The sequence below is a fragment of the Vicia villosa genome, unplaced genomic scaffold (genome assembly GCF_029867415.1).
Source record: "Vicia villosa cultivar HV-30 ecotype Madison, WI unplaced genomic scaffold, Vvil1.0 ctg.000044F_1_1, whole genome shotgun sequence".
Taxonomy (NCBI): domain Eukaryota; kingdom Viridiplantae; phylum Streptophyta; class Magnoliopsida; order Fabales; family Fabaceae; genus Vicia; species Vicia villosa.
Window position 1 is genome coordinate 884850 of NW_026704976.1, and position 13386 is coordinate 898235.

At 33.3% G+C, this 13386-nt stretch overlaps 1 protein-coding gene and 1 long non-coding RNA gene across 2 annotated transcripts; both read right to left on the reverse strand.

The window, feature by feature from the left end:
- Positions 1-810: 810 nt before the first annotated feature.
- LOC131622776 (uncharacterized) lies at positions 811-1670 on the reverse strand. Its single transcript, XR_009289992.1, has 3 exons — positions 1596-1670; positions 1265-1378; positions 811-1156 (listed from the first exon to the last, which is right to left on the reverse strand). It is a non-coding gene; the product is annotated as an uncharacterized LOC131622776 (long non-coding RNA).
- A 2325-nt stretch (positions 1671-3995) lies between these two features.
- On the reverse strand, positions 3996-9989 carry LOC131622808 (putative PAP-specific phosphatase, mitochondrial). Its single transcript, XM_058893840.1, has 9 exons — positions 9828-9989; positions 9639-9735; positions 9427-9529; positions 8476-8687; positions 5538-5597; positions 4848-5224; positions 4664-4739; positions 4535-4585; positions 3996-4338 (listed from the first exon to the last, which is right to left on the reverse strand). Exons 1-9 carry the CDS (start codon positions 9935-9937, stop codon positions 4189-4191), a joined length of 1236 nt encoding a protein of 411 aa, XP_058749823.1. The 5' UTR covers positions 9938-9989; the 3' UTR covers positions 3996-4188.
- Positions 9990-13386: the final 3397 nt, after the last annotated feature.

Sequence of the window (13386 nt, forward strand, 5' to 3'; positions counted from 1 at the left end):
GCCCGTCTACTTGAACCAACCTGGAGTGGTTCCTTACTCTAACTAATTTGTATAATTTATATAATCATCCTAGAAACTAGTATAAAATATTCAGCTTCAAGAAGAAAAAATGAATGTCCATTTCTGACATTCACAATCTATATTGAAAAACGAAAAAATAAGGAATTTTATATTATTATTGAAAATTAGTTGATGTAAATTAGATATTTTAAAAAAATATTTGTTCAAATTTTATTGGCCAAATATCCTTTTTGGTCCCTTAAGTTTACCTCGGGGTACATTCTGGTCCCTTATCTTTAAAAAGTTTCAAAGTGGTCCTTTAATTGTTCAAAAAGGTCCATGTTAGTCCTTTCCGTCCAATTTTTACTAACGGCGTCAACTTTTGCTTGTGTGGCATCTGATGTGGCGTATGATAATTATACTATTAATTAAAACTCAATAAAACCTCAAAAAATTTGTTTTAGACCTGGATTCGAACCTAATACATTGTGGTCACCATAGATATTATCTTACCACTGAGGCAATTTTCTTTTGTGATCAAATTTACTAACAAAATTTATTAATTTTTTTTTTTTGGGTTTCTTCAAAGTTCTTCATCCTGTTCCTCAATCTTGCTTTCAAGATCAACTCAGTTTCGTGTTTCTTGTATTTTAAGATTTTCCAATTAGTGAGTATTGCACCATTTTCTGTTATTGCACCATTCTGGTAATCGTTTGCTACATTTTCATAGTAAAGTCTTGATTGAAATAAATTTACACAGACTGTTATTAGCATCTTCACCATTAGTTTTATAACATAAGCTTCCTCAATAGATTTAGATTCTCTCAATAAACATTCATTACAATAATCCAAATTGACATTATAATAAGGCAAATCTAAATTATAACCAAGAGTAGAAGACGCACAAGAATTAAGGAACCAAAATAATAAGGCAAAATCATGGTGAACATGACGGAATGGAGGCAGTGGCTTTAAATTTAGGGTTCGTGATTTTTAATTGAAGAAACCCAGTAAATTTGAAGAAATCCAAGAACGAGACTGTTTCCTTAAATCTTTGTCTTCTTCAACTGAATCATCTTCATCATCATTCCCCAATTAACGAAACCTTCAAAATAATGGAGAAACCGAAACCCAGAAACTAAAACCGACATTAAATCTGAAATCGAAAAACGAAACTGAAATCAAAATTGAAAAACTATAATAAAAAATCGAAATTATTTTGGATCTGAAATCGAAATCAAAAAACTAAAATAAAAAATAGTACACGTATTATTTTGGATCTGGAAACCCTTAACCCTTTGCATCCATATTCATCCTCCATGAAGCTTTCATCTTTCTACTTCAAACCAATGTGAACGAATTATCCATTTTCATCTTTCTGCATATCCATAATACTTTTTACCCAATTAAAGAAAACTTTGATGCAGGTTTCTGCAGATTTATGGATTGAATAAAAAAAGAGAAGAAAAAATAGATCTAGAAATAAAAGCATTAATGAATACCATAAAGAAGGTTTCTTATTTGAGAATCAGAATTAAATTTAATCCAACTCAATAAAATATTTGAGAATCTGAAATTAAAGCATTAATGAATACCTTAAAGAAGGTGAAGATGGTGATGGGTCTTTCAGAAAGAAGAAGACGATAAATAAAAAGATTTTTTCAGATTTCCTAACTTTTATTATTTTGTATTCTTTTTTAATTAAATTTTTTTGAAAAACGAATTTATATTAAATGAGTAATGAAAAATATAAATGTGCCACGTCAATGCCAATGTGCTAACTAAGTGACACGTATATGCCATCTGGACCATAATTTTGACTTTGACTAACGGATGTGACGGAAAGGACTACGTGGACCTTTTTGAATAATTAAAGGACCATTTTGGAACTTTTTAAAGATAAGGGACCAGAATGGACCCCGAGGTAAATTTAATGGACAAAAAAGAGTATTTAACCAATTTTATTTTAGTGTATACGATGAATCCAACTCAAATTAACCGTTGATTCTCAGTTTGGTTTGGTTTGAGCTTTATCGCAAAAATGTGCAAATTCAATCCAAACCAGTTCATATATTTTTGATCAGTTTGAACATTAGATTCCCTCTAAACCTAACCAAATACTGATCCGCAAACATCCCTAAAGAGAATACACATGGTAGTTAACCTATTTACAACGGAATACTATCAAATGAGAGACAGAGAAACGGATTGGAATTCCAAGAATTTAGGGAACAACCGTTAAATTCTTTGGAATTAACAACCAGTCAATTTCCAAATTATTGAAACAAACCAATAGTTATGTATTTTTTTTTTTTTTTGTTAATCACCAATAGTTATGTATTAATATCTTGATTAATCACAAAATCGACTACGTTAATAAGGAACAATTACAACTAATTGTTGAAGATTTGTTTAAATTTTATAGCTTTCTTCCTTTTCGGATAGTATGAGAAACATTGTAATTAAACAATTAATTAATCATATGTTTAGTCACTCAAACCCAACTTTCTCCTTAATCAACAAAAATAAAACCATGATACGTGGATTTTGCATCGTGTTTGATACCTAGAGACAACGTGATATCATGTAACGTAGATTCACTTGTCCCCTAATTACAAGTCATAGACTAGTGATTAATTTTAATCCACTTTTTTAAGCTTATAATCATTAATCAACCATATGAAATTATCCACGTGTAGTCAACATGCATTGTGTGTACACAAATTTGGTATACTGTTTTGTCATTTGCTAATGTTTGTGATGAGCTGTTCAATAGCTACAACAAACTTTGAAAAAAATAAATTATCCTTACTTAATTATTTTTATATAAGCACATTTTTTTAACTTTGTTTGTCATTATTTCAAAGATACGAGATCTCATGCTTGTGCTAATAGAAAATTAGAGCTACTATTTAGGGTAATCAAACATGATTTTAAATTAATTATGTCATCTTTTGTTACTTCTATGGGTAAGTACTACATTCCAGTCTACAATAATTGATTATTTTGATTTGGGGTACTATTGTATAAATTGATTATAGTAAGATTATAAGATTAATAAAATTATCTGAGTTGAGACGTGTTTGGGAATATTTATAAAGAATTCATTGAACTGGAGAACTTTCATGCATGAATTAGGGTTTTTATAAAAACTTATCCTATTGTTGTTGGTCACAATCTAATGAACTATTAAAAATTCATAATTTTGACTCAAGTGAGTTTTCTATACATCATACAATTCAGTCAGAAAATTATCTAATTGATCTATAACAAAAATTCAAGAAAATCTAACAAAGAACAAAATCAATTAAGTTTTGAAACCGTTTCGGTTTTTTCAAGATTAAATTGAACAAAATTAAGTCAAATTAGTTGTATCAATCGTTAGTTAGTTTAGTGGTGATTGACGCTGAACTTGGTAGCGAGGATCACCGTTGTGAAGGACATATTGGAAAATTCCAATAATTATGCTACTTAACCAAAACAGAATTATTAATTTGGTATATCAGTTTTACATTTTAAATTAAATGGAACTATTAGTTAATGATTTTTTTTAAAAAAAATTTATTACAATGAACTGGATTGTTTAACTTCCCTTTGATTTTATTTTCTTAAAAAAAAATGATTATATTTTTCATCAACTATTTTATATAAAGAGTGTTTAAATTCAAACTCATTAAAAATCAAAATCACAAATTAATAAAAAAATTTAAAAATATTATACAAAATTAAATATTATTGAAGGTCCTATTGTTCAGATTGATTTTTGAATTAATTTTTAAAAATCAAACCTATAATTTGATTTAATTCAAATGCCTACCGTTTTATTCAGTTTTATTCGATTATTGAATTATTTGAAAAATACTAATTTGGTTCATTAGTTATTTGAAAAGTCCAAAGAGCTAATATGTGTCATGATTTACTAGTTATTTATTGGTTAACAAATAAAGAGTAAATATTATACAATGTGCATAACAAATCATGAATATATTAAAGTATTGATATTTGAATTCTTCACTTTATTCTCTACTCATTTTAAAGGAGTCAAAATCCTTTAAAACTACTAGAAAAATAGTTGAAAAGAATTATATAGCATATGTTGTCTTAAATGTAACAGATTTATACAAATAAGCTATCAAACAGTACAATAATTTTTCCAAATAATGTATGAATGAATGATTTCCAACAACATCAAACTACTGCAGCCTGATCAGAGATAAGCTGTACAATCTGATCATGTAATTTGCCGTTGGTAGCAAGGATGCCGCCTTGGGGGAATATGCTCCGCCTGCTAGTTTCATCTGCTGCAAGATCCATTTCTGTGCCTTCCCAGTCACTTACCTGATCAAATTTACACATTATCCATGAAACAATTTTAAAATTAGAAAACTTGCTAGGGTTAGATTTCATCGACCTGTTCTCATGTATGACCGTCATCAGTAATATACAATTCTAACAAAACTATTGAAGTAAAAGGTTCGAATGCAGACAATACACAATAATACAATGGCATGTTATCGTGTAGAAAAATGCGTACCTTTCCACCTGCCTCGTGAACACAGAGCATGCCAACGGCATGGTCCCAAGCCTGCAAAAGAATCAAATTAAAAGAAGGGAAAAAAAGTATATTCATCCAATAAGAAAGTAAAAAATTGATAGCTACTACCATGATAGTCTTCTCTTTTTTACGTTGAATGAAAACGGATGCTCTACCAGACGCCACCATGAAATGCTTGATTAAACTACATTGATCACCAACGATGTTCGTGTCAAGAAAGAAGGAAATGCAAGGAAGAAAGATGAAAAATCTATATAGTAGAAAACCTATACACGTAATAATTCTTTCGTACCTTCCACAACATACCACCAGGAGAAGAACTTGGTTGCTCCCTACATCATTTGCATTGCTTGTTGCATCAAGGGTAGCAGACAATGGCAGAAAATCCCATGTTTGACTATCTATAAGACAAAAGCGTGATTTAGGTAACAAGTTAAACCCGTCAACAAAACATCTGGTCCATACAACAGATGATTCGGGCTTGATATTCAACGTTTTGGTCCACGTTCCATGGCCTTTATGAGCAATCATCATAATTCCTGATCGAGGAAGAGCTTCGCTATCCTCCTCCACCTCAGCAGGGGCTTTTCCAGATACCCCCTCTTGCCAGTTAGGGCAGCCCATAATACCAATTTGAGTCTCTCCTTCAACCACAAGAGCCAAACCCACCTGTAGTTTTTGGAAATCTCTAGGAGAATATTAGTGTTTAGTGTCAGAATACAATCGAATGTAGTTGTAATTGTAATTGTGTCTAACAAATGTAGAATGTTTAGCTTGTGTTTATTATAAACATTTCTCAAGAGGAAAAGGCATCATAAACCCAAGCACTAATGCATTATGACAGGCAAAGGTTACTCTATAAACTGCAATGGAAAGATCTTCTAGATGGAAGCTTTAGGAAATGTCAATGTTGTATACAAATATATGAAATAAATCTAAAAAATGTCAATAGAAACTCGAAGCAGTCTTCATTATAACTTACCACATATAATGCTGAGTTATCTTTCAGAAATCCACGAGTTCCATCAATTGGATCGAGCAACTGTATTTAATCAATAGACTTAATAGAAGTTTTGTAGGGAATAAAACAAACAGAAGTCAATGCATGAGTTCTTGACATAAACCTACAAATAGTAGAAATATATAGTTTTCACAAAAAACAGGAGACTTAACAGAAAGTAAATTCTAGCTAATAATAAAAGTTACTAAAGAGAAACTGTAATAGAGTCTATTACGCATAAGAAACCCAACACACATTATCTAGCATATCATGGTATAGGCTTATGTTTTGATATGTTTTGATGCATCCATGAACATGCAAACTAGCTTAATTATGGTATGATCGTGGCATACATGTCCAGACCTGCATAGGTGATTAGAATGCACATAGATATTTGAAAGACACTCCATATAAAGTCTAAGATGCATGATCATATTGAGAGTAATTTGGATCATAAAGTGTGTAAACCAAAACCCGCCTAAAGTGCTGTCAAAGATTCCTGAACTAATTCATGCATTAAGGAGTCAATTCCTACTAAAGAATGGATCCATGCCTTCAAAGAATCAATCCATAGAAGTGTCTTGACTTCAGCGCTAATGCCTTGATAGAAATGTGGGATTTTAATTTGAGCCATCATCCATTTTTTTTGGATACCATAAAAATAACATTTCTAGCCAAAATAAGATTTACAAATTCATAACTCAGAAAATCAATCAATCTCGTCTCTCATTCTCTATAGTTCATCTTTGGGAGAGATTCTTGAGCTATCTTCTTGTAGTATCTAATCGGTTTTATTCTTGATCTTTTGATCATGATTTTAGGGTCTAACCCATCTTGTGGTAGTATTATGAGTGGGACATATCCTAAGACACCTTGCTTGTGATAGATTAGAGTGGGTTTCCCTAATTATGTTGAAGGAAGTCGTTCAATATTGGGTATCCGTGAAGCGCAACCTTTGATCCCATAATTATGTCATCGGTGAGTATAGTAGAAATCTCAGCCACAACTTGGGGACTAAACGTAGGCCCCAATGGAAAAGGGAAAAGATTTGGAACAATTACATAAGGCCCCATTCACCCCCCTCTAGGGTTCATACCGACTTTGAGACTACAAGGACCAACAAGAGTGACTATGACTGAGAACTACTAAACATTCTGAATTAGTCGTGAAGACTACAAAATTGAAGTTTAGACAATGGCTTTGTCAGGACATCTGCAATGTGATCTTAGGCTTGTATGTGAGGCACAAGTGAAAGTTCGGCACCATTTATTAAACAGTGATATTCAGCACCATGTGTTTCGTCTATGAGTATAAAATTGAGCTGTCAGTCAAAGGACAGAGTTATTATACTGAGACTGATGGGATTCAGAAGTGTTAGCAGACAGCAATCGAGGAATCAGTATGAGAAGCATTCTGACTTACTGATATATGCTGCAGATATTGTTGAAATGCAGATGTGTGAACCCAGCATTAGTGGTGAGTGGTGACACACAGCTGAGAAGACTGTAGGCCTAAGGTTCTAGATTTCTGTTGCCGAAGAGATGGGACTGATGAAATTGAGGCTGCTGCTCATAATCTGGATTTGTATCAATGATGGCATAAAGAGGAAGCATGGCCAAATTTGTAACAAATTTGGCATTGAACTACACCACAACATCCTCTAGCCCCAGACCTGCCAATTCTGCCACTTTTTCATATAAAAAAAAGTCCAAAAGAACCACCAAAATAAGATTGAAACTGAGATTAACAGGATAGAGCGTGTAGTTGCACAGAATCAAATGAGTGAGTAACATGAATTTGAGGAGAGGAATCCTATGTGATTCTATTGAACTTGGAACCAAAAGCGAGGTTACAAGATGCATTTTTCCTTAAAGAAACTTGAATGTACTTAATACAGGCTTTTTTACCAAGAGCAGTTCCTCGGTATTCTCTTATGTCATAGAGGTAAACCTTGTATCTTATAAAAGTCGCCAATGCCTAACACTCTTGATGCGGTCCTTCTAGAATCACATCCATCTGTTCTTGAAGAGAAACCAGTCCACCTATGAAGATTAGAATATTGACAAGTCCTGTGATTCTGATTAAAACTCTGATGTGATTGACTTCTTTTCTTGGTATTGCGCATGTCTATTTGAAGCTGACTTGCTATGGCTTTAGTACAATCAGTGGGGACTGTAACCAGGACAGTCGAAGTTGATTCTGACCTTTTCAGGCTGTATAAGCCACTGTTCCCCTTCCAGTATCACAGCCAACTTGTGAGAAACCCAGGAGGAGTGTTGAATTGACCATAAATATGTAAAGACAGTGTCTTTGCAGATCTAGAAACGGAAGTCATTGGAGCGGAAACTGATGTCTTCGAAGAAAAACAAGAATGTGGTTGTATGTGCAACTCCAAGGCATAAATTGCGCCGGTGGGCACGAATCAAGTGGAAAAAATCCACACCGGTGCTGGCAAAGAAGGTAAAGGCCATGTTGGCAGAGGCTAACATCAGAAGCCATGATTATGGTCCAAAGCGAGCTCTGACTACCATGATAAAGGGAGAGGTTTGAGAGAGAAATCGGGAATCTCTTAGTCTTATTTTTATTCCTTATGTTTGTGACTTGTGAGTTTACATTAGTATTTGTACACCCAAGCTTTTCTTGTTTGCTACACCAAGACTTAACAGGACAGTAACTTCAAATTATCTGCGCTAATTACTAAATAAAAACCATGTTAGAGTCCAACAACTTGCAGAATATTCTAGATATTCCAGAAAGCCTGCACGTACAGACACATGCAATGTAATGCTCTACCGATCTCCAAGAATGAAATATGAACAAAATTTTCATGCAACACGGAAAATGGAGCTACGATTCAAATTTCTAAAAAGCTATACTGCATCACTTTATAGCATTTAATTAAACTGCTTAATATGCCCACCCAATATGTGGCTGGCTTCGGTCCAAATACAAAAGCATCCTTGCCCCCTCTATCAATTGCGTTGAGTACATCGTCTTGCGTCAATGTTTTAGAAGTGGAGCTAACTTCAGCACTTACTGCCTCAAACACGGTACCTGCTAAATTTCTTGATCGGACGAACGCAGAGTCCTCCTCAGCCACCAATGGGATAGAAGGGAACAACTTACTTAACTCTGTTTTGAATAAGATAAGATATAAATCAAACCTTTCAATCCCATGAAAAGAACAACAGCTTCTGATAAATCATATTCAAGGCTATAAGCTAACCGTAATAATAGGTCAATTAACATAACCATAAACCAATAACATAAGGAAACTAAGCTGCACACCATACTAGTATTTGTGCTTTTAGATGAATCACATAGGCAAAAAGTTAATATCTAATCAATCTCCAATGGCATTTCCAAAATTCCACTTAGTGTACGTTTGATTTAGCTTTTGGAAGAGCCAAAAGCAATTTTAGAGGTGTAGAATTTATTTTGGAATGGTTTTGAGGTGTTTGGTTCTTCTAAAGTATAATTGATTCTGTCTCCAGAATTAATTCCACTTGAAGCTAGAATTTATAGCTTCTGAGCTTAAACGTGATTTTTACAATGAAATCTATTGTCCACTCAATTTTACATAAAGTTATTCAAATAACATCACTTCACAGTCAACTCACTTTTAACCAGAATCAATTTTACATAATCATTTCACTCAAAATCATTTTTTTTCCACCGCAGAACCATACATGCCCTTAGTTTTTGTTGCAAATTTTGCTCATCACATTTTGTTATACTCCTAGATAGAGCTACTCAGGCAGAACCACTATTCAAATTCACTGTAACACATTAATTTCATCCATAAACATATAAGACAAATCAGAATTCAGAACCTGGTCCAGCTATTTTACATTTGAGATGGAATTAATACCTAAACTTATGAGAGCCTGAACTCCAAAATCAGCCACAGTCACTGGAGTCTGATCAATTTTCTCAACAATCTTCCCCTCAGTAGAGAATAAAGACGATTTCACCTACACATTGAGTACAATACAACATTATTCTTCGAACTCGAAGAAACAAAAAAAAATGTACAAAAAAAAAAATAAATAAAACAAAAATTGGGGAAAGAAGATTCATTACCTGAACACATAAACGGCAAGCACTGTGAACAACTTCAATGGCAGCTTCAAGTTCTTTATGATACTTCGCATTTTCCTTCGGAAATGGAAGGTTTGCCCTAAAGGAATGAATAATGAATGAAAATTGGAATGAGTAGTGAGAGGAAATGGAAGAGTTTGATTTCGAGAAGAACGAGTGAAGGGAAGAGACCTTATGCTGAAGCGTCGGGTGGTGAGGCTGCGGCATCGAGTTCCTCCGCCGTGGGAAAAACGGACGGCGGAGACGTGAGAAGAGCGCAGGATATCAATGGAAAATGCCATCAGCGACTTACGTGCGTTGAAGAAGATAGAAAGAGCTTATAGTTTATCCTTCATATTTTATTCTTTTTATCGATTATAGTTTATTTTTCATATTTTATTCTTTTTATAGATTATAGTTTATTTTTCATTTTTTATTATTTTTATATCTTTATTTAAATATAAAATAATTTTTATTTATTGTGTGGGCCAGTCCATACAGAACAAAGTTCTGGCTTTAAACGGGGGCCCCGCTAGTGGACGGTGGGATTGGTCCCTCTTGGATTAGTCGGTCGCAAGGCCGGATACCAAGATTTCCAAAAAAAAAAAAAAATTATTTATTGTGATTGCATGCTTTCGGAGTCGTGATTGTTATAGGTGTTGAAAGAATGAAAGACATGGAAGTTTGTAATAGAAGAATGGACTAAAGTTAGTTTTAGATCATAAATAACTTTCCTTTTATAGTAAGTTAAATTCAAATTTTAGTTAGAAAATCTTCTATTTTAGTAAAGTTGTTATTTTCATAGAGGTTTATATTTTGTTCTTGGTCATTTAATTTATATTAAAATTGATTCCTAGAATAAATAAAATATTTGATTTCAGTCCTTACATCACTAATATTAAAGCAAATATTTTATATATTATGATCTGTACTAGAATTAGAATTTTGATTAGTCTGTGAAGATGAACTCCTAACAGGGCCGACCCAATGAATTAGGAGGCTCTGTTCTAACTTTAAAAATAGTCTAAATTTAAAGCTAAAATTGACGCACTAAAAATAAAATTATATATTATTGTTTGAACTTTAAACTAATAATATCATTTCATAGATTTTAAATTTTTTTAGTTACTTTAAAAAGTCTTTCACCAAACACTTATAAAATCAAATTAGATTTTTATATTTTATTGTCTTCAAAATATCATTTTAAACTCTTATAAATATCAATTCATTAAATATTTTTATCAAAAAATTCAGTCTCATTGTAAAATTGTGTTTCTATATCAAATTATTATATTAATAAAAAAATGAATTGAGAAAATTAAGAATTATAATTTTACGAATAAAATTGAACTGAATAAAAATATAACTTAATACATTGACTCAAGAGTATAAAAAACAAAACATTAAATTAATTATTCTAATATAATATCCACACTGTATTTTCAATATATAATACTGTATATTTTGAAATATGTACATGTAGCAAATTTTGTTAAAGGCATAAAGATAAATTCTAAAAGCATCGTGGGTAAGGTTTCCATGACTTTATGGCGGCAAAGTCACGGTGACTTTGTCTCTTTCTCTCTCCTGTTTTACCTTTTTTCTATTTGTTTGTTATTTATTATTTATTTCTTTTCCTGCCAAAACACCACAGCTTACACTAAAGTTACGGTAACTTTGGCGGAATAAAGTTACCTAATTCAATTCCATGTGAACACCACCGCATGCCATTCTCTCTGTGTGTGCCTATGGCTCTATTAAGTAGCTTATATAAAATATTATTTTACTTCTACAAATGGTAAATAAAATTGCACAAACTCTCTCATATATATTTTTTTAAATATTTTTTATTTGATAATAATAATAATAAAATTGGGGCCCCTGGAATTTTGGGGCCCAGTTCCATAGCACAGGTTGCACCGGTAAAAGACCGGGCCTGACTCCTAATACGGTGATATCGATCTCCGACATTGCAGCACGAGGGTGCATCTACAAAATTTAACACTCCAACATCCAAATCAGCTATAGAGTTTAAAATGAGTGAAGTGTATGTTTGAAAATAGTGTGTATCTTGTCTCATACATCTGTCAGATAAAAGATAGTGTGTATGATGGATAATTTTATTGGGCTTTAAGGTTTATCACTTGGATCTTATCAGTATTGGGCATTTGGTCGGTGCAGAACAATTTCCCCAAAGGCGTGTCGGGTGTTTTATCAGTCGGGGAGCCTTTCAAAGTAGAGGCCAATATCTCATCCTCAAGGCGGTCATAAGGAGAAGTGGGAATATCATGATGCAGTTGCAAAAGTAGTGGGAAATAAGTGCATCAAATGAACTTCTCATCATTGAGATATTTCGCCGATTTTTAAGACATGTGGCCTTAGGCTCATATATTAAGGCATGATGTTCATCTTTAGGGCATTCGAGTGTACTTAAGGTTGCTTGTATTTCCACAATAAAATCCCGCCATTAGTTTTGACTTTGCATCTTCTTTTTATCTAACCTAATGTCCATTTTTTCTATATAAAGGTTTCCTTGTTCTTTTTATTATATTTTTGCTATTTCTTCAAGCTGAAAGCCTTCTTAACCCATGTGAGAGAAAAATTTCCTTTCCCTTCAAAAATGTTTGCTTGATGCGTTTACTTTCTCTTCGAAATATGATATTCTTCAGTGTGCATTTAACCTCCACTTTCTTCATTTTCTCTCATTCTTTCCAAGTACCCTTCTCACCTTAAACTCATTTTTCTATTTTTAGTTTGTACGTTCGCCATGACTCATGTAAACGGTCACCCTGTAAGCATGTCTAGTGATTCTGGAGTCAATGGTTGCTCTCCCCTCGTAAGGGAAGAAACCCCTACTAGCTCAGACGTCATCCTCTCGATTATGATCTGTATGGCTCTTGTTATAGTAAATGTTTTTTATAATTGTGGATCGAAAGAGGTTTTTAGCGATTCTCTTGACAGGGGAGCTTATTTTGATGAATCTTCTTTCGACGAGCTTTATCTCTAAAGAAGGTGTCAGAGGGTTTTCTGAAGGTGACCGTATGGTTGGCTTTACATCTGTTTCCCCAATGGTCGTTGGGAATTCCCCCTTCTTGCTCCAACTCCATTGGAGATGGAGATGGTTGCTTTGAATAAGGAAAATTTCGCTCATTTACTAGAACTTATAGGTCCGCCTTTGGTTGAGACCTAAATGATGCAAAGATGAAGGATCATCTTAGACTTGGGACCCAATCTGCTATTATCAATTAGCTCTAGTCTTCAAATATTATCGAGTCGTCAATGTGCCTTGAAGGCTTACCTATCTTTTGGAGCCGAATGATGCAAGCAGATATAGCTGGGTAGATTTTGTAATATTGGGAACTTCTTCCTCCAATTGGTTGGTTCTTCCTACGGAACCGGGAAAAGGATTTGTAGCAACTTCAGGGATTGTTTTATCCATTTCTACGAGTTTTTGTTCACTCAGATAAAGTTATGGTTGACCGATATTCTATTCGAAGATGTGGTGTTGAGGTTCTTAAATGTCGTTCCTTCGTAGCTCCATCCAAGTGTCTTTGGGGGTTAACTAAAGGTGTTTCAGTTATGGGTTAGGTTTGGTTTATAAGAACGGAGTTCTTGAATTCCTTGAATACGCTGATCAAAATCTTCTCGATAATAATGGTATCTTTTATTATCCTTGTATTAATTGTGTGAATACAGATAAAGGTCCAAAGAATGAAATATCCCATCACCTATGTTGTGATGGTATATGTCA

What these genes read in the sequence shown, in the direction of transcription:
- LOC131622808 (XM_058893840.1), bottom strand. Translation starts at nt 9,937, where the DNA reads ATGGCATTTTCCATTGATATCCTGCGCTCTTCTCACGTCTCCGCCGTC. An exon ending in ACCCGACGCTTCAGCATAAG is followed by an intron (nt 9,736 to 9,827) that starts GTCTCTTCCCTT and finishes TCATTCCTTTAG; the next exon opens with GGCAAACCTTCCATTTCCGA. An exon ending in AAAAAGAGAAGACTATCATG is followed by an intron (nt 4,586 to 4,663) that starts GTAGTAGCTATC and finishes ATTCTTTTGCAG; the next exon opens with GCTTGGGACCATGCCGTTGG.